Here is an 18,791-nt window from a genome sequence, read left to right as displayed (position 1 = left end):
CTTGGATCACCAAATTGTCCTCCAGATGTTTGCAGATCGCTCCCTTTAATATCCTCTCCATTATCTTGCCCACAACAGATGTCAGACTCCTGAACATTTCCATTTTCTTTCTTAGTCCCTCTTGAAGTTCTCTGTTCATCCAAATAGGCTTCTTAGAGCTCCTGCAGTTTTCGTCTTTCTGGGATAGTCATTGATTGAGCATGCAATAGCTCTTGTTTGAGTAGCACCCACCCTTCACATGCTCCCTTCCCTTCCAGCATTCTCATCCATGTATGACACTCATCATGTCTCCGAGTTTATTAAAGTTTTCCCTACGAAAATCCAACATCCGCGTCTGGCTACAAGCTTCCTTGCCTCCCCATCTCAGAACTAAGAAAGAAAAGGAAAATGTTCAGGAAATGGAGGGAAGGACAGAGCTCTAAATAGAGTACCTACAGGTTACTAGGCACTGTAGATCAATCCAGAAGATAGAGACAGAGTTCAACGAGATCTGAACACAACGGAAAAATGGGCAAATGAGAACAAGATCCAATTTAATAAAGATAAGTGTAAAATTCTGCATCTGGGTCAGAAAAATGAAAAGCATACTGGATGGGGGATACGCTTCTAGGTAACACTGTGTGTGAACGAGACCTTGGGGTACTTGTGGATTGTAAACTAAACATGAGCAGGCAGTGTGATGCAGCGGTAAAAAAGGCGAATGCCATTTTGGGCTGTATCAACTGGGGCAATCACATCAAAATCACAAGATGTCATAGTCGCATTGTATACGGCACTGGTCAGACCACACCTGGAGTACTGTGTGCAGTTATGCAGGCCTCACTTCAAGAAGGACGTAGATAAAATTGAAAGGGTACAGAGGAGAGCGACGAGGATGATCTGGGGCCAAGGGACCAAGCCCTATGAAGATAGGTTGAGGGACTTGGGAATGTTCAGCCTGGAGAAAAGAAGGTTGAGAGGGGACATGATAGCCCTCTTTAAGTATTTGAAAGGTTGTCATTTGGTGGAGGGCAGGATGCTGTTCCCATTGGCTGCAGAGGAAAGTACACGCAGTAATGGGTTTAAACTACAAGTACAACGATATAGGCTAGATATCAGGGGGGAAAAAATTCACAGTTAGAGTAGTTCAGTGGAATAGGCTACCTAAGGAGGTGGTGAGCTCCCCCTCACTGGCAGTCTTCAAGCAAAGGTTGGATACACACTTTTCTTGGATGCTTTAGGATGCTTTGGGTTGATCCTGCGTTGAGCAGGGGGTTGGACTAGATGGCCTGTATAGCCCCTTCCAACTCTTATGATTCTGTGATTCTATAAAAGGAATTCTATGGGGACATGGTCACTTCCTCCTAGGGTCCCCACCTCCTTCACCTCATCCACCAACTCTTGCCTATTGGTCAGTATTAAGAGAGATCTGCCCTGACTGCTCCTTAGAAGGCCAGATCCTGAAGATGAAACTCAAATACTCTGGCCACTTCATGAGAAGGAGGGACTCCCTGGAGAAGAGCCTAATGCTGGGAGCGATTGAGGGCAAAAGAAGAAAGGGACGACAGAGAATGAGGTGGCTGGATGGAGTCACTGAAGCAGTAGGTGCAAACCTAAATGGACTCTGGGGAATAGTAGAGGACAGAAAGGCCTGGAGGATCATTGTCCATGGGGTCGCGATGGGTCAGACATGACTTCACACCTAACAACAACAACAACAGCAAGCTTAAGGATCTGCAGGACCTGCAGCATCAGCTTTGTTGGGGGGGGGGGATCCCCTGGCAGAGCAGAGGGCCCTGCTACTTGTGGGATAGCAGCTGGGTAGGGGGCTTCCCAGGGATAGTTGGAACACAAATAGGAAGACCCTCTAAGAATCACAGTAGGGCAATGGGGGTCTTGTGCTACCAGGAGAAATCTCCCTGGCTTGCCCCAACCCAGAGAAGGGATTCAGCCCCCACCCCGGCCAGTTGCTGCACTCTGGGGGAGACCATTCCTAGTTCAAGTCACTTCTGCAAATCCCAGGGATCCTCAGGGAGTTTTGCCCTACCCCCAATTCTTCTTTTGGTCCCTTTCTGGACTCCAGCCTACCCCATTCTGACCGGCAGGCTGCTATGCCAGCCCCGCTGCACAGTCTGGTCCCATCTTTCTACCTGGGGTAGTGCATGCGGGGGTCCCCACATTCCTTCTCTTCCAGCTTGGATTCCCTCTAGACAGACAACCCCCATCCCGGGAGAGGTCTGGAATCAGCCAGGCATGCGTTCTGTTTGCAAAAGGCTTCTTGCCCTAGCAAATGGCATGCCGCCCCAGGGGCTGCCCTCCCAACCCAGGAATGCTGATTCTGTTCTTGGGGGCTGTAGAGGCCACATTTGCACTGCAGGTCTTGAGAGCTGTCATGAATTGCAAGAGGACAGCAATGGCAAGCCACATCTGAATGTTTCTTGCCTGGAATACCCTACAGGATTTCTATAAATCAGCTGGGATTTTTTTTTAAATTGTGTTTCAGTAGAGCCCATGCAATCCCACTGGTTCTCTGGTCTGGACAGTCCTGACTTGTGTTCCCATGAAAGTTGAAAGTGTGCCCAGGAGCAATTCGGTGCCCTCCCTCAGGGCTGGGGTGTATGGTTTAGCTGCAGTACAGTCTTTTCTGGCTGGCGTGCCAAATCAGAGTCAGATGAGGTGTTCTGTCCTTTTCTTATTGGTGCTTGAGCAGCTTAGATCAGAAGGCAGGTCTTTCTGTAGCTTTTACACTTGCGGATTTCATTAGTTACACTCCTAACTTGGCAATCCATGGAATTCTGTAAGCAGCCTGCGACCAGCTCAAGGGCCAAGGGAGGGACGAGGGCCAGTCACAAGGTAATTGTCCCCTCTTTCCCCCAGCCCTCCTGATTGTTCATGCAGGATTTGGGGAGAAATTTCTGATAAAGAGCTTTTTCTTTCTGCATTTCTCCGTGGTTCATTTGTTTCAGTTGCTCAGGGAATGTGCACATTAGTCACCCCTTAACTGTGAACTCTCATGAGAAGCTCTTTGTGAGAAGCCGTGACTTCCTAGGAGGCTGTGGGATTTTGTGGATAACGGGGCTCCCCTTGGGCCACGGTAGCCTGGCAGCAGGAGGGAGAGCCGTGGTCATTCCTGTCCCTGCTGGGCACCTCTCACCATCTCCTTGTGTAGCTCAGTCCGCTGTGCAGGGTGGGCAACCAGCCTGGTGCTGAAAATGGAGTACCAACCTCTGCTGAAAGGCACCAGACATCCCAGCAAGGTAAGCAGCCCCTGCCTCAGAGGCCAGGTACGTTCTATGCCATGGGCTGCAGAGCAGAGAGGGAAGAGGGCGATATAAAAATCTAAATAAATAAATATAAATAAATGCAGAGCAGTCCTGTGCAGTGACCCCTGTTCTAGCATTGCAGTCTTCAGCGTGTTTAATCAGAAGTCACTTGTGGAGTTCAGTGGAATTTACTTGTGAGTAGGCTTGGCTGGAGAAGTATTTTAAAAAATCCTTGAAGCCAGTTCCCCTGAACCTCATAAAATGCTTTATATCTAAAAGATGACTGCTGCCCTTCCATAAGTCCTTTGTGCCTGGGGAGACGGAGGAGGTTTCACTGGCTTGTCTCCAACCGCCTCCCTTCTCCAGTGGAAGGCAAGTGGAACCTCCTTGGATGGCAAAAAACGGCTACTACTGCTTTTTTGCTGGGCTAGTCAGGTCATTCGTGATCATCCTGCTACATGGACATCAGTGGAGTTGCTCACAGCAGGAACTGTGATAGGAGATACTGGGCAGCTGCCTACCTGGCCCTGCCATGAGCTGGGGGGTGAAAGGAGTGGCAGTGGAGCCCGTGGGGATGTGACCTTTCCAAAGGGGATTGCTCCTCTGGGCTTGCCAGTTAGCAGTCTATTGGCATTCCTACATACATTTTTGTTTGGTATCTGTGCCAGTAAACATTTGTTCCAATGGTACTTTTCCTATACGTTATGGAAGTAGATAATTTTTTGCTCCTGAGGGAGGGAGGACTTTCCTGTACAGCAGCGATGGGGATGGGGAATTGCTGCCTGTTGTCCAAGTTTTTTTGCATTGGGGTCGCTGAGTCACCAAGTGGCTGGGACTCCCTTCCAGACAGAGGAAGAGGAGTCGCTCTTCAGCAGGGCGAGAAGAAGTTCCCTGAGGGCTTCTGTGAGCCAGACGGACTGCACTGGCTGGCGCTCATTGTGCATATTCGTCCTGCAGGGAATGTAGGAAAACCCACAACCCACATCAACAAGAGAAGGAACGTATTGGGTAGATCCAGTGGGATCCCTGAATCCTGCCTTCTTTTACCTTGGCAGCTTCTAGCAGAGACCTTCCTACACACACACCCCTTAGCTGTGCTGCAGTTTGGGTGGCTGGTGAGAGAGCTAGGCTCAAGGGGTAATTGGTAACTCCATTTCGCTGTGCTTTCGTGATATTCGTAACTGCCCATTTGGGAATGGTTTCTGGCCTGGAAAATGTGAGCCCCCAACCCCTGCTTCTTGCCCTGGAAGGGGTGCTTTCTGTAGGCTGGCATTTCAGGAGTGATAGGTGTTCCACCCGCAGTTAGAGAACCAGCAGGGCAGGAAGGGCTGAGCTGTTGTGAGCCCATTCCCCCCCTCCCTGTACCCCCCTCACAAGGCAGGAAGTCATGAGCTCTCCGCAGCAGTCATGGCCTAGTCATCTGAGATGCCCCCCCCCCACCTGCTAGATGGGAGGGGGGCAGAGCTGCACCCAAGCTGCCTATGAATCTGCTCAGGGCACAGGCTCGCCTGCCAGGCCCCAGGGAGGGATTGGGGCTGTAGCCAGCACAGGAGGAAGACGTCCTTCATGTGAAGACTTTCAGTGCCGCTATCCATGTGGGTCGCCGCATGCTCAAAGGGTCTCTGCAGTCACATGCTGAGGGATTATTTCTCTGGCAAAGAGGCCCGGCTGCCATTTTCACCATGGGCTGCTGCAAGGGTGGGCTATGCAGGCAGACATCATCTTGGTGCTGCCTTCCAAGGAGCTCATGTACTGCATGCACCAAGTTTGGATCCTCCTTCTAGCAGAACAGCAGCAACAAGAGACAACAGGAGCCTGGGGGGAGGAGGGGGAAGGGAACTATAGCCCTTTCCCTTCAAGCCCTGGCCCCTCGTCCTGAAGCTGTGCTTCTAACCCTTGCAGGAAATGGAATGACTCTCCTTCAGGGGCCTTGCTCCTGCTCTGCAGGTCTGACCTCAGAGGCTGGACCACTCAAGCTGGCAAATCTGGAATTGGTCACCTGCCATTCTGCCCTGTAGCCCAAGGGTGACTGTACACATTCCCTTCTGATTTTCACTCATATCCTTCTGAGGCGCTAAGGTGTGTGTGTGTGTGTAGGGGGGGGGGAATTAGTTTCAGAGCCAAATTGTAGTTTCCATAGGATCTGTTAGCCAGACATGGCCCTGAGCCCGCCCTTCTTCCTGCCTGGGAAGAGATGGCTTCCCCAGGCAACACTGCAGACAAGCAAGAATCGAGGGGTCTCTCTCATCTCCTGTGTCTGTGGACAGTCATGCTGGGCCAGCTCTCAAAACCACCAGGCACCTTTGCTCTGTGGCTCACCTTCCCAGCCTGCTTTGCAAAAGTAAGGGAAGCTTGAGAGCAGGTGGGGGTGGGGGTGGGGGACGGAGTGCATGTGTTTTGCTTCACCTTGCAAAGGGCCCAGGAGGCAGAGCCTGCTTCCTTGGCTGCTGAACTGTCTTGCTTCTTTCTGTAGCTCCCCACTTGGACTCTCTTTCTAGCCATGTGTGCCGCCGGAATCGGAGGGACCTTTCAGTATGGGTACAATGTTTCTGTGATCAATGCACCAACAGAGGTAAGTATCTCTGAAGCCGGCAGTGCCTCTCTGCTTTCATAGAAGGCATTGGGGGCAGGCAGTGGGACTATTTCTCATTCTCCGGTGCTTTGACATGTTGGAAGGGATCTGGTGCACAAGGTTGGCGTAACATTCTTCCCTGGGGGTCTTCCAGCCTTGGGAATGGAGCAGGACTCTGTATGCTCTCCAGCTGCATTTCCCAAGGACTGGCTAGCTGGTAAAAGTCAGGCTCCTTTAGTTTCCCTTCTTTCTTCTGCCCAACGTGGATGCCCCTGATCTGTTTCATTCCATGTCTCCCATTTGTATGTCCAAAGAAGCAAGGGTCTGTGATTCGGACTGGTCTCCCACCTCCTCTCTCCCCTGCTTCCTTTCCTACGTGATTGGGGGGCAAAGGCTGGCCCCTAGGAGTCTGTCCAAAGGGCTACCAAGGGCCAAGGAAACCCAGAGAATGGGACTGTTTTCTGGAATTCACTGGGACTACTGTGGGGCAGGCAGACCCACCTACTTGTGTCCTTTCTGGTTAAACTCTGCAATACGAATTTCCCATAACATGTCATGCTTGTTAAGATGGTTAAAAACCAAATAGCCATGGAAAGATCCAAGCGCGTGAAAGGAGAAGCAGGACCCAGTGGGATTGGAAGTGGGTAGAGGCAACTCTGAAGCAGCCAGCCTTGTGCTTAGGTGTCAGAGGAGAGGTGGGAGGCTTCTTGCCTGGGACCAACGGAGCTAACCTGAGCGAACACAAAGCCCCCAGCTGAGTCCCACAGAGGGCAAGAGACAGGGTGGGCAGCTCTGCCTCACACAGACCTGGGGCATCCCTGTGAGGCCATGGGAACAGGCCAGGCAGCAGGGAGATTGGGTGTCGGAGCACTTCAGCACAGCAGTGAAAGCCACCCCCTTCCCTTGCTGTGGTCTGGGGTCCTCTGGGAAGCGGGAGGGGGGTTGCTTTGGGCTTTCCCGTGGGTGATGTCAGAGTCGTGTTTCACTGCCTCCAGTGAGCGTGGAAGAGGGGCCAGGTGGAGGAGTGCTACAGGCCTTCCCTTTGCCCTTTCAGCACATCCACATGTTCTTGAACGAGAGCTGGCAAGCGCGCTACCAAACAGCCCTCAGTCCCGGCCTCCTGACCCTGCTCTGGTCCACTGTGGCATCCATCTTTTCTCTGGGAGGCCTGGCTGGGGCACACCTGGGAGGCCCCATGGCCATCCGACTTGGAAGGTGAGTCCCATCCCGGAAGAGGAGAATTTATCCTTATTTCTTCAGTGGAGGGGCAGGGGACAGAACTAGTTCTGAGGGAAACATCTTCACTCGCGGGGAAAACAGAGCTGTGTTGCTTGTTTTCCGGTGGCATTCACACAGTCTTCCCTATGGCGCTGGGTGAAATAGAACATACACTCCCATTTGCACAACTGCAAGAGGGCAGTATGTCTGGCCTAAGGTAGGTCATCCAGTGAGCTTCATAGCTGAGGGGACATTTGAACCCATGTCCCAGGGCTCCAGGTCCCTCTTGAAGAACTTCTGTGGTTTGACTTAGTGGGAAGAAAAGCAGTCTCTCCACTTTTATGTTTCTCTTGCACTGAACACAGGCAGGGTCCAGACAAGGCCTGGCTGGAGAGGCATCCAGCTATACCCCCCCCCAAAAAAAAGAAAGGCCACTCTAGGGTCAGGAAGGAATTTTCCTCCAGGCTAGGTGGGGGTGGGGTGGGTGCAGGAGTCACTGGGGGAGTCAAAATGCAGGCGGTTGGACTAGATACTTCTTAGTGTGTGCATGGGGGGGATCTGCTCCTGCTATATGTTTCTTTATTTCTAAGAGCCAAAGCATGGAGGGGTGCAGCCATGTCATGCCCTTCTTTCCCTGTTGGCCCAAATGAACAAAAGGACTGTTATTGCTCTCGTTCTCTCCATGCATTTTCTCCTTGCAGGAAAGGGGGTCTTTTGACAAACAATTTAATCGCGATGCTTGCTGCTCTCCTGATGGGCATCAGCTCACCGACAGGGCTCTTTGAATTGCTAATTGTGGGACGATTTTTAATTGGCATGAACACAGGTAAAAGCATTTCATAATGCAGAACATTTTTCTCAATGATGCTGACCAACTGGATCACTTTGCTGTGCTGGGCTCTCTCTGGGGATCTGTGACACAGCTGAAGGCACAGCTAGGACACTGCAAGAGTTCTTGGGCTAGCTCTGAATTAGTTCACGTTGAGTGATGCTAAACCAAACCCACAAGGATATGCAGCCAGTGCCAGACAGGATAACTTGGATGCCAGCTCCAGGGGTGCGTGCATGTGTGGGTGGAGGGGGTTTGGCTACCATGTCCCCCAAAGACCCATTTGGATGCATTTCAGATAAGCCTGCTTCTGGCTTATGAATTGGGCCCCTGTGAACTCAGTGCTACTTGCTGCAAGGGAAGGGACGCCTTTGGCAGGCACACGCATACGTACATATGCACAGCCAAGGAGATGGAGCTCAGGGCTGGCTAGGAAATGAGGCACCCCCTCTCCCACTCTTGGTTCTTCTGCACATGAGTAAGGGTAGCATTTGCATTTCAGGCACAGCATGCAATTTCCTTCCCGATCCACAAGGCGGTGGTGTTTTGGGAGAATGCTGGCTAGTCTGGACCCACAGCACCAGGATTCCTTTGCCATGTGAATGGGGATTGTGGTGTCCGTCTCCCCCCCCCCCAAAAAAAAAAAAAAAAAAAAAAGGTTCTGCCACAGAGTCCAAAGGCCACAACTCTTTCCTCCTTTGGAATCATATTCCATTCTTTGATTGCAGAGGCTTTTTTGAAGTCTTTTTTAGAGAAGATTTCAGTCCCAGGGAAGTAGCCCTGTCCCTCTGTTGTGGCACAAATCAACAGGAATCTTGTGGCATCTCCAAGATGAGCAAGATTCTAGTATTCCTTTTTCAGCTGATGGAAGGCTTATGTGCTTCACTGCCATGAACCGAGCAATATGTTTTGAAGTGACTGCTAAGAGCAGGCTTCCTCCCAATGAGATCTCTGGTAACCTCGGCTCACCTGCTGTGGGTATGTTATGCCAAGAGCTAGAAAGGAGGACGGTAATGGAATAGGAGGGCCTGTGCCAGGGGGTGGGGGCTTGGGGGGTAATTAAATAGCAGATGCATTGTGAGGCTGAAGGGCCCTGAAACCAGATCCCAGTCACAGTGAGCTGCTCTCTCCTTTGCAGGCATTGGCCTTTCTCTGCAACCTCTCTATATAGGAGAAGCTGCCCCGAAGCATCTTCGTGGGATGATGACCATGGGCAGCTCCATATTCCTGACTGGGGGGATTCTGACAGGACAAATTGTTGGCTTAAGGTGAGTGACAACAGCCCTTTGCCATGGTCGAGGAGGCTGCTCTGGTTGGGGAGTCCTGCCAAGACCCTCCTGACTTGCAGCCAGTGGCGCCAGAAGGAGATGAGCCCTGGGACCAGATTCCAGTCACAGCATGACCCAGAAAGGGCTGCTTCTGCTCCTACACAGAGCCCAAGAGGAGTCTGAGACAGAAAAAGATCTTGGGGCTGTAGTAGACACTTAGTGCAAGTGTCAACCCAGTGTACTGCAAATTCTGTGCTGGAGATTATTAGGAATGGGATTGAAAATAAAATAAAATAGCCGAATTAAAGTGTCCTTGTATAGCTCAATGGGTAAGCCTTATTTGGAATACGGTTTACAGTTTCGATCATCATATCTTGAAAAGGACATCACAGAGCTAGAAAAAGTGCAGAGGAAGATGACCAAAATGATTAGGGGGTTGGAGCCCCTTCACTATGACTAAAGGTTGAAGAATTTGGGACTTCTCAGGTTCAGAAAAAAGATGACTGAGGAGAGACATAAAAGGTAAATTATGTGCAGTGTTGAGAGAATTGACAAAGATAATTTTTCCCCTCTTCCAAAATACTAGAACTTGAGGGCATCCAATGAAGCTGATTGGCAGGAAGTCCAGAAAGGACAAAAGGAAATACTGATTTACACAAACAGTGATTAAAATGTGGAATTAACTACCAGAGGATGTAGTGATGGTCAACATCATGGATTACTTTAATGATTAGAATGATTAGATGATTAGAATGATTAGAATCATGGAAGACTGGGGGCAAAGCCGGTTGCATTCAGGAATGCAGTGGGTGCTAGATTGGGGGGAGAGGTAGAAGAACTCCTCTCTGGATAGCCTCTCCTCCCCCCCAGGACCTGGAAATGCTGCATGCTAGAGACCCCAGGGAAGAGAACTCACCAGCAGGGACAGCTCTCATGCAGCAGGGATCTACAGTTTCTGAGCCTCGGAAGGAAATGGAAGGAGGAGGGGGTGTTTGGGTAGGGGACGGAAGGTGATTGGCTGGCTACTGGACAGACAGGCAAGCTGGTTGGAGGAGGCACTCAGGGGCGGGACAGCCACCGTGAGTGGGTGTGAAGCACTGAGCGACCATGAGACCGGGTCCTCCTCCCAGCCCTTACCAGAAATATTAAGTGGAAAAGATAAATCTATCAGTGGTTACTAGCCATTGTGACTGAGAGGAACCTCCACATTCAAAGGCACTAATCCTCTGAATCCCAGAGCCAGGAGGCAACATCAGCTTCCATGCCTTGTTGTTGGCCGTCTAGAGGAACTGCTTGGTCTCTGTGTGGGATGCCGGACTAGATGGTCCATTGGTCAGATCCAGCAGGGCTTTTCTGGGGATCTTATGAAGGCCTTAGCCCCTCTGCCCTCTTGTTGACCCTCCAGAGGAACTGGTTGGCCACTGTATGAGATAGGATGCTGAACTAGATTGGCCATTGGTCTGATCCAGCAGAGTTGGTGGAAGTCACACTGGGCATGTTCAACATACACGGAGCCTCATACAGTGCAGATTATGGGAAACAAGCAGGATGAACTAGAAGTCCTAATAAAGGAAGGGGACTATGATCTAATAGGCATTACAGAAGCCTGGTGGGATAACTCTTACAACTGGAATAATAGGATTATGGGGAACGATTTATTTAAAAGGGACAGACAAAGAAGGGGGAGTAGTAGCACTATAAGTTAAGAATGTATATATTTGAGAGGAAATACATGTATCTATGAGACTTCAGCTGCAAGTCTTTGGGTAAAAATAAAAGGAGTTGGGGGTCTGCAACAGACTGCCAGGCCCGGCAGAGGACTCGGGATTACTTGGGCATGAAATTGGGGTCACCATGGGTGGGCTGGTAGTTCCTGCATTGTGCAGGGGGTTGGACTAGATGACCCTGGAGATCCCTTCTAATTGTATGATTCTGTGGTTCTTCCAAAGAACGAGGCAGAACTTCCCATTGCAGAAGTCGTGTTGAGTTAGACTTCGGCAGCTGCTTCATCTGCTCAGCAAGACTTGTTCTTCTGTCCAGCTGTAGTAATAATGCATTTCTCACAGGGAATTATTTGGCGGAGAACAGTTCTGGCCTTTTCTGCTCTCAAGCTGCTGCTTCCCAGCCCTTTTCCAACTCCTGGCCCTTCCCTGGTTTCCAGAAAGCCCCCGGTATCTCTTCATTGACAGAGGGGATGAGATGAAGTGTATCCAAGGTAAGTCCACCTGCAGACTTAGCAAGAGCAGGAGGAGCCCCCAGAGTTCAGCCCTGGCATCCTTCCCGCTCCTGAGTACTTCTCACTGCCCGGCCCACCTCTCTGTCCAAACTGACTCCTGGTAAGGCCATTTCCTCCCAGGGCTCTCTCCTGATGACCCACACAGGTCTGTCCTAGCCTGTAGGAAGAAGTGGGATCCCGCCAGAAGGAAGAGCTTCCCAAGCCTTTGGTTCAAGGCAACCCTCTCCCATGGACCCATGGTGTGGCCTCAGCCACACGTGTCATGGCTCACTCTGCCACAGCAGTGGGCCACCTGTAAAGGCTGAAGCAGTCTGAATGACAGTGACCTGCCTGGCCACTGCATTGGGCATGATCCAGGCTGGGAAGTGGCTGCAGTATTTTTCCCCTGGGAGGGGCAGGGGGCTCTGGGCATGGAACTCCACCTGGGCTCTGTGTCTTGCCTTGTACCCACTCAGCTCTGAAGTGCTTTCACGGCCCTCTGCAATACGAGATGGAGATGGAGGACATTCGGAGGGAGCATGTGGCCCTGGCGGGTGAGAGGGCCAAGAAGCCCTGGGAGCTCTTCGCTGACCGCAGTGTCCGGTGGCAGCTCATCTCAATCTTTCTCCTGCCCATGGGCCAGCAGCTGAGTGGGATCAATGCGGTGAGAATGTGTCCAGCTATCCTCCAGGGTGGTCTCCATCAGCTACAGTGCCCAGTGAGCACAACCCACCTCCCATGAGAATCTGTGTCCCTTTTCATTGAGCTACACCTTATATATGAACTTACTGCCTGAATCAGAATCATGGAAACTTTGGCCTTTGATGATTCCACCCAAGTTTGGTAGAATGATGGGATACTTAACAACAGTGGTTCTCAACCTGGGGGTCGGGACCCCTTTAGAGTCAAATGACCCTTTCACAGGGGTTGCTGCAGGGAGAGAAGCTTGGCCGGGGGGGGGGGGGAGGTGCCACCACTGTTGCCGCTCCTCCTGCAGGTGTCTGTGCTCAACCACCAGCCGCTCCAGCAGTGCCTCCAGCACGGTGCAGTCTTCTGCCAGGTGCTCCAGGTGATGGCGCAGCTTGGCAGCCTTGGGCTCCAGGTGGCAGCAGCGCAGCTCCTACAGCTGGGCGCTCAGCCTCTCCAGGGGCGCCCGCTCACTGCACAGCACTTCCCACTCCAGTGCCACCTCCCTGTGGGGAAAAAAACAATTTATATACAATCATCATGAATACTGAATCTTCAGCCTACTGGTCAATTTCGAATTTATGTCTGTGAAAGAACCCTTGCATAATTTTATGGTTGGGGGTCACCACAACATGAGGAACGGTATTAAAGGATTGCGGCATTAGGAAGGTTGAGAACCACTGCTTTACAGAGCTCCATTAGAACTCAGTGGTTTGACACTGGTTCAGACTAGCGTAGACCAGCTCTAAGGACAGCCCCAAGGTGAAATGAAGGGCCCACCTTTCTACTGGGAAGAGTTTGCCCTGGCAGTACTCCAAGGTTGAAAGGCAGAACAGCCTTTTCAGAACTGGGCTGACTACATCCTTGCCCCAAGTATACTGACAAGATGGACCTAACCACTAACACCCCGTCATTCCAAAATAAATGTTGAGAGACTAGTGCGGCATCTCATCTGTCCTTTCCACAGCCAGTCCCGCCTGCCACTATTGCTCACCCATCCCATACCCTCTGCTGCAACTTGCGGTTCCCTCCCACAGATTTACTTCTATGCCAGTTACGTTTTCACGGAAGCTGGAATTCCTCCAGCCAAGATCCCCTATGTGACACTAGGGACCGGGGCTTGTGAGTGCCTCACTGCCCTCACTTGTGTAAGTGACATCCCTTGAAATCTGGGCTTCCCTGGGATGGAACGAATTGTCTCTGCTGCTGAGAACCAAGAGGCTGTCCTCCTTGCAGGGCCTCTTAATCGAGTCCATGGGGAGGAGGCGTCTTGTCCTGGGCGGCTACTCCCTGATGACAGTTTGGTGCGTGGTGTTGACCTGCTCTCTGACCTACAAGGTAGGTGGAGGAGCGCTGTGGGATCTGCCTTTCCCGCCCCATACAGGAGGCTGTACCCCTGCTGTGCTGCTTGATGGCTCTGGATGTGCCCAAAGACTGAAACGGTGCAAAAGGAGAGGAGTACACCTGGCTGTCTCCCCAGGAATAGCTGGACAGCCCCTGTGTCACTGAAGCAGTTGGTGCAAACTTAAATGGACTCCGGGGAATGGTAGAGGACAGGAAGGCCTGGAGGATCATTGTCCATGGGGTCGCGATGGGTCAGACACGACTTCGCAACTAACAACAACAACCCTGTGTCTTGTGTTTGTCACAGCAAGTGGCCCAATCTGTGTGTGTGTATGTGTGTGTGGGGAAGGTAATGGGAAAAACAATGCTGGGCTGCTTGTTCTCACATCTTTTCTCAGTGCTGGGGTGGGGGGATGCATGAAGACCATAAGCCCTTTGCCAGAGGAGTTGCACAGCAGCTGGGAGAGCTAGCCATGTGTTTGTTCCTCTTACAGACATACACCTGGGCACCATACCTGAGCATGGCTTCAATATTCGCTTTCATCCTAAGCTTTGGGCTTGGACCAGGTACCTCTTTCCAGTCTTTAGCTTTGGGTTAATGCTGCCCAGTGGGTTACCTTCAAGGCCCTGGCTTGTAATTACTTACACCCCAACTCCCTACAAAGCACTCCAGAGTTTACTTAAAAAAACTCCTAGCAATGGACACAACCAAGGGAAACTATGTCCCCAGACTGAATGCACTTTTGCTGCTTTAAATGGCCCAGGGAAATTTCACATCCATGGCTCTTGCTGTAACCCACTCTTCCTGCACTCGGCCCCAGGTGGAGTGACGAACATTTTGACCACGGAGCTCTTCACTCAGTCTTCTCGCCCGGCTGCCTACACGATTGCAGGCTCCATGAGCTGGCTGAGCTTCTTCACCATCGGGATGCTTTTCCCCTTCATAGTGGTATGTAGACCACAATGTGGTGCTGCTTTCTGCCACCTTCTGTCAGGGGTGTTGGTTTCCCAAGGGTTTGGCACTGCTCCTCTGCTCCTCACAAGAAGTCCTAACAAGCAACAATCTCTTTTATCCTGATCCCATCTAAACTGACAAGGGCAGACAAAAGGGAGCTGTGCAAACAATCCACAGCACTTACTGGTTGCAGAAAACATCCCATCCCAATTAGGAATTCTTCACAGTTACAGAGGGGCAGTTATACTGGTTTGTCTTTGTGAAATAGAGCAAAAGTCCAGGCAGGGAAGGGGGAATCAGAGTTGGAAGGGGCCTCCTAGGTCATCTAGTCCAACCCCCTTATGCAGGACACTCACAACCCTATCACAATAAAATCAGAGTCCAGTAGCACCTTTAAGACCAGCAAAGATTTATTCAAGGCGTGAGCTTTCGAGTGCAAGCACCCTTTTTACATGATAGGGAATATATAGCAAAAATCAGTTCTGTTACATCTGTGTCACAACCAGATACAGCCAATAATAATCCTTTGTCAAAACAGCCAATGAATCCCCTAGAATTCAGTGTACTTTACAAAGAGAAACCAACAGCTATTTGTATTACAAAGCTACTTGTATTACAAAGAAACTTAAAGAACAAGCTAGAAAGGGAGATTGCAGAAATGCAAGTTATTACAACACTCAATACTTTGACATACCCTGGACTCAACAAGGACAAAGGTTTTTTATCTCACTATGCATGCTAACCTTATGTAACTTATGTATCCACATTCCTCACAATTTATTTTAATTGGGATTATGTGACTGTTATTACAAAACTCAATACTATGACATACCCAGGACTCAACAGAGACAAAGGCTTTTTATATTCATGCTAACCTTGTTCAACTTGTGTATCCATATTCCTCACTATGTATTTTATTTGTGGTAATAGGACTGTAAGATATGGCATTGTAATGGAATTTTGAGTTTGACTCCCTGGCCTTGGGAAGTGACCAGCAATTCCCTGGCAGGAATGTCTCCCAGTTGTATGGAGCAAGCAACATATGGAGAGGTGATAGCCTTTGATCTCTCTACCAGCAACACTTTGGTTTCTCTTTGTAAAGTACACTGAATTCTAGGGCAGTGGTCCCCAACCCGTGGGCCGCGGCCCGGTGCCGGGCCGCGAAGGCCATGGCGCTGGGCCACGGCTCCCTCTCCCCGCCCACCCCCCCGCAGTAAGAAACTTCCCAGGCCGCAAACTTGCGGCCCGGGAAGCTTTTTACTACGGGAGAGGGGGGAGAGGGAATCAGGGCAACGCCCGCGAATCGTGCATGTGCGGCCAAAATTGCGAAAGTGCCATGCATGTGTGATTTTGGCCGCGCATGCGCGGCATGCGCAGGCAGGCAGTTGGCCTGCCGGTCCCCAGCCTCGAACAGGGGACCACTGTTCTAGGGCAGTGGTCCCCAACCTGCGGGCCGCAAAGGCCATGGCGCCGGGCCACGGCTCCCTTTCCCTGCCCCCCCCCGCAGCAAAATACTTCCCAGGCTGCAAGCTTGTGGCCCGGAAAGCTTCTTACTGTGGGAGGGCGGGGAGAGGGAATCAGGGCCACGCATGCGCGTCTGAAATCGCACATGTGCGGCGCTTTTGCGCATGCACAATTTTGGCAGCGCATGGCGCATGCGCGATGCGCGACCCGCCCGCGCATGCGTGATGCGTGGGCGGGGCAGTTACCCTGCCAGTCCCCAGCCTCAGAAAGGTTGGGGACCACTGTTCTAGGGGATTCATTGGCTGTTTTGACAAAGGATTATCATTGGCTGTATCTGGTTGTGACACAGATGTAACAGAACTGATTTTTGCTATATATTCCCTGTCATGTAAAAAGATCATAGTCTGACAAAGGGTGCTTGCACGCGAAAGCTCACGCCTTGAATAAATTTTTGTTGATCTTAAAGGTGCTACTGGACTCTGATTTTATTGTGCTACTTCAGACCAACACAGCTACTCATTTGAATCAACCCTATCGCTCATCCACTGTCACTTGCCTCCCCCTTGAACCTTCACAGAATCAGCCTCTCCTTCAGATGGCTATCCAGCCTGTTTAAAAATGTCCAAAGATGGAGAACCTATTACCTCCCGAGGAAGCCTGTTCCACTGAGAAACCGCTCTGTCAGGAACTTCTTCCAGATGTTCAGATGGAATTTCTTTTGGATTAATTTCATCCCATTGGTTCCGGTCCACCCCTCCAGGGAAAGAGAGAACAACTCTACTCCATCCTCTATATGGCACCCTTTTACATATCTAAGAGGGTGATCTGAAGAAGAAGAAGAGTTGGTTCTTATATGCCGCTTTTCCCTACCCGAAGGAGGCTCAAAGCGGCTTCCAGTCGCCTTCCCATTCCTCTCCCCAGAACAGACACCCTGTGAGGTGGGTGAGGCTAAGAGAGCACTGATATCACTGCCCGGTCAGAACAGTTTTATCAGTGCCGTGGCAAGCCCAAGGTCACCCAGCTGGTTGCATGTGGGGGAGCGCAGAATCAAACCTGGCATGCCAGATTAGAAGTCCGCACTCCTAACCACTACACCAAACTGGGTTAAGGCTCAAAAAGATTCCTATTGAATGCTGTCTGTGTGTGTGTGTAGTTTAAGGAATTCTTCAAACCCCCTCTGTTCCCTCTTCAGTGAGACCTGGTTGGAGGACCTCCTTCAGGCCCCGTGATCCAGACACCTCTTGCTGACCATAGTTGTGGTCAAGCACTGCTAATTCCTTTGTGCTCTGCTTGTTCTAGAAGCCACCTTCAATTCCCATGAATAAATCTCAGTAGTATCTTCACAGGAACAAGCAGCTGCTGAAGCCAGAAATGCCCTTGTTGCTTAAGCCTTTAATAACCTTCAGCCAATCACATGTGTTCACTGACAAATACCCCTGCTGACAAGACACACAAATCAAAGTTGAGCTTGTGAAATTATCTCTTCATTTCAAAGGCAGATGCAGCCGGGTAAGAACAGCCTTTGCTGCTCTCTCCCACGCAGTAGTTAGCAGCATTTGGAGGCCACTGGCCAGTCTGTAATATCTAAAGAAAACAAGAGTTAAGAGGCACATGAAAATCTATCTATATTCAGTAAGCAGCTTTCATGAGCCAGAGATAAACTGATCTGATGCATGTAAAAAGATGAGATAAGATGCTGCAATGTCGTGAAGTGCCACAGGATTCCTGTTTTACTCAGTTGGAGCACTGACCTTCCTGGGGGCCCCTCTTTGGGGAATGTGTGTGTGTGGTGTTGTGTCCTCCAACACATCCTCATGTTAGCAGCCCTTCTCAGGCCTTGCAATTGGAGGGCCTTCCTGGCTTCCTTGGTAAGAGTCCAGTCATCTCTTTTCCCGCTGCCTTCCACTTTTCCTAACATTACTCTTTTTCACAAGAAGCCTTGTCTTCTGATGCAACCAAAGTATAGTAGCATGAATCTAGTCATTTTAGTTTCTAGGGAGAGTTCAGGCTTCATGTGATCTAGAACCCATTTGTTTTGGGTTTGGGAGGCCCCACAGTTTCTGTAAGAATCTCCTCTGACACCATGTTTCAAAGGAACCTATACTTGGGAAATGCATGAGTTAAAAAATAAATTGTACTGTAAAAGGTGGTGCAAATATAAACATATACAGCTGGCATTCTCATCTATTGTGTTTGGTGTACGAAAGCAATATCTGTGCCAGAACATGCAAGGTACTCTGAGATACATAGCTATGCTTCATTCTGAATTAATAACCCTTCTTACATTTTCAATTCTGTTTTCCAGAAAGGTCTGAAACAGTACTGCTTTCTTGTGTTTTTGGTGGAATGCTCCTTAGTTGCCATCTTCATCTTCTTTGTTATTCCGGAGACCAAAAATAAAAGCTTCCTGGAAATTAAGAGAGAATTTTACAAGTTCAACTTTGGCAGAAGAATCCTAGAACCTGAGGGAGAGCTATGCGAGAGGACACCTTAGTGGTGAGTTCTAGAGGGGTGGCCAGCTGGGGAGCAGCAGGCACATGGCCTTTCAAGCTGACCAGGAAGCAGAACACTCAAGGAGTCTGCTGCAAAGAGTGGCGACCCTTCAGGGGAATGATGTTTGGCTTTCCTCAACACATGCTGCAGCATGTCTGTTATGTAAATTAAAAAAAGCTTTTCCTCAAACTGATTTGTGTCGTCACATAAGGAAATGGCCCTTCCTGAGCTGCAGGCCAGGGCAGCTGAGCTATCTAACCATTTGCCATGATTGACACAGCTGAGCCAGCAGCAGAGGAGGATGACCAAGGAGAAGCTACCAGCTCTGCAGAGAGCACTGAGATTTTAGGGCTTCTGGGAAGACGCATGTTCTGCACAAAGGAGATGGGGAGGTTTGTCTAGGCAAGGAAGGAAACAGCAACAAACCCTCCAAAGCTGAATGAGGCCATAATTAGACCTCTTCCAAGAAGAATTGGGTTTTATGCACCATTTTTCTTTACCAGA

General features: G+C 50.3%; 1 protein-coding gene across 5 annotated transcripts; it reads left to right on the top strand.

Moving 5' to 3' along the window:
- The first annotated feature begins 1,302 nt into the window (after window positions 1–1,302).
- Window positions 1,303–18,433, top strand: LOC143822361 (solute carrier family 2, facilitated glucose transporter member 11-like). 5 transcript variants are annotated; one of them, XM_077307398.1, is made up of 12 exons: window positions 1,303–2,832; window positions 5,716–5,814; window positions 6,869–7,029; window positions 7,734–7,858; window positions 9,000–9,129; window positions 11,196–11,344; window positions 11,821–12,008; window positions 13,069–13,179; window positions 13,268–13,369; window positions 13,870–13,942; window positions 14,197–14,324; window positions 18,100–18,433. In XM_077307398.1, exons 1-12 carry the CDS (start codon window positions 2,767–2,769, stop codon window positions 18,286–18,288), a joined length of 1,521 nt encoding a protein of 506 aa, XP_077163513.1. In that variant the 5' UTR covers window positions 1,303–2,766; the 3' UTR covers window positions 18,289–18,433. The 5 variants fall into 5 exon arrangements, with proteins under 5 accessions (XP_077163513.1, XP_077163514.1, XP_077163516.1 ...); XM_077307399.1 differs by lacking the exon at window positions 1,303–2,832 and adding an exon at window positions 2,870–3,236; XM_077307396.1 differs by lacking the exon at window positions 1,303–2,832 and adding an exon at window positions 4,768–5,583.
- The last annotated feature ends 358 nt before the right edge of the window (window positions 18,434–18,791 follow it).

This window comes from Paroedura picta, chromosome 13, assembly GCF_049243985.1.
Source record: "Paroedura picta isolate Pp20150507F chromosome 13, Ppicta_v3.0, whole genome shotgun sequence".
NCBI classification, from domain to species: Eukaryota; Metazoa; Chordata; class Lepidosauria; order Squamata; family Gekkonidae; genus Paroedura; species Paroedura picta.
This window is presented reverse-complemented; position numbering and strand designations above follow the sequence as displayed.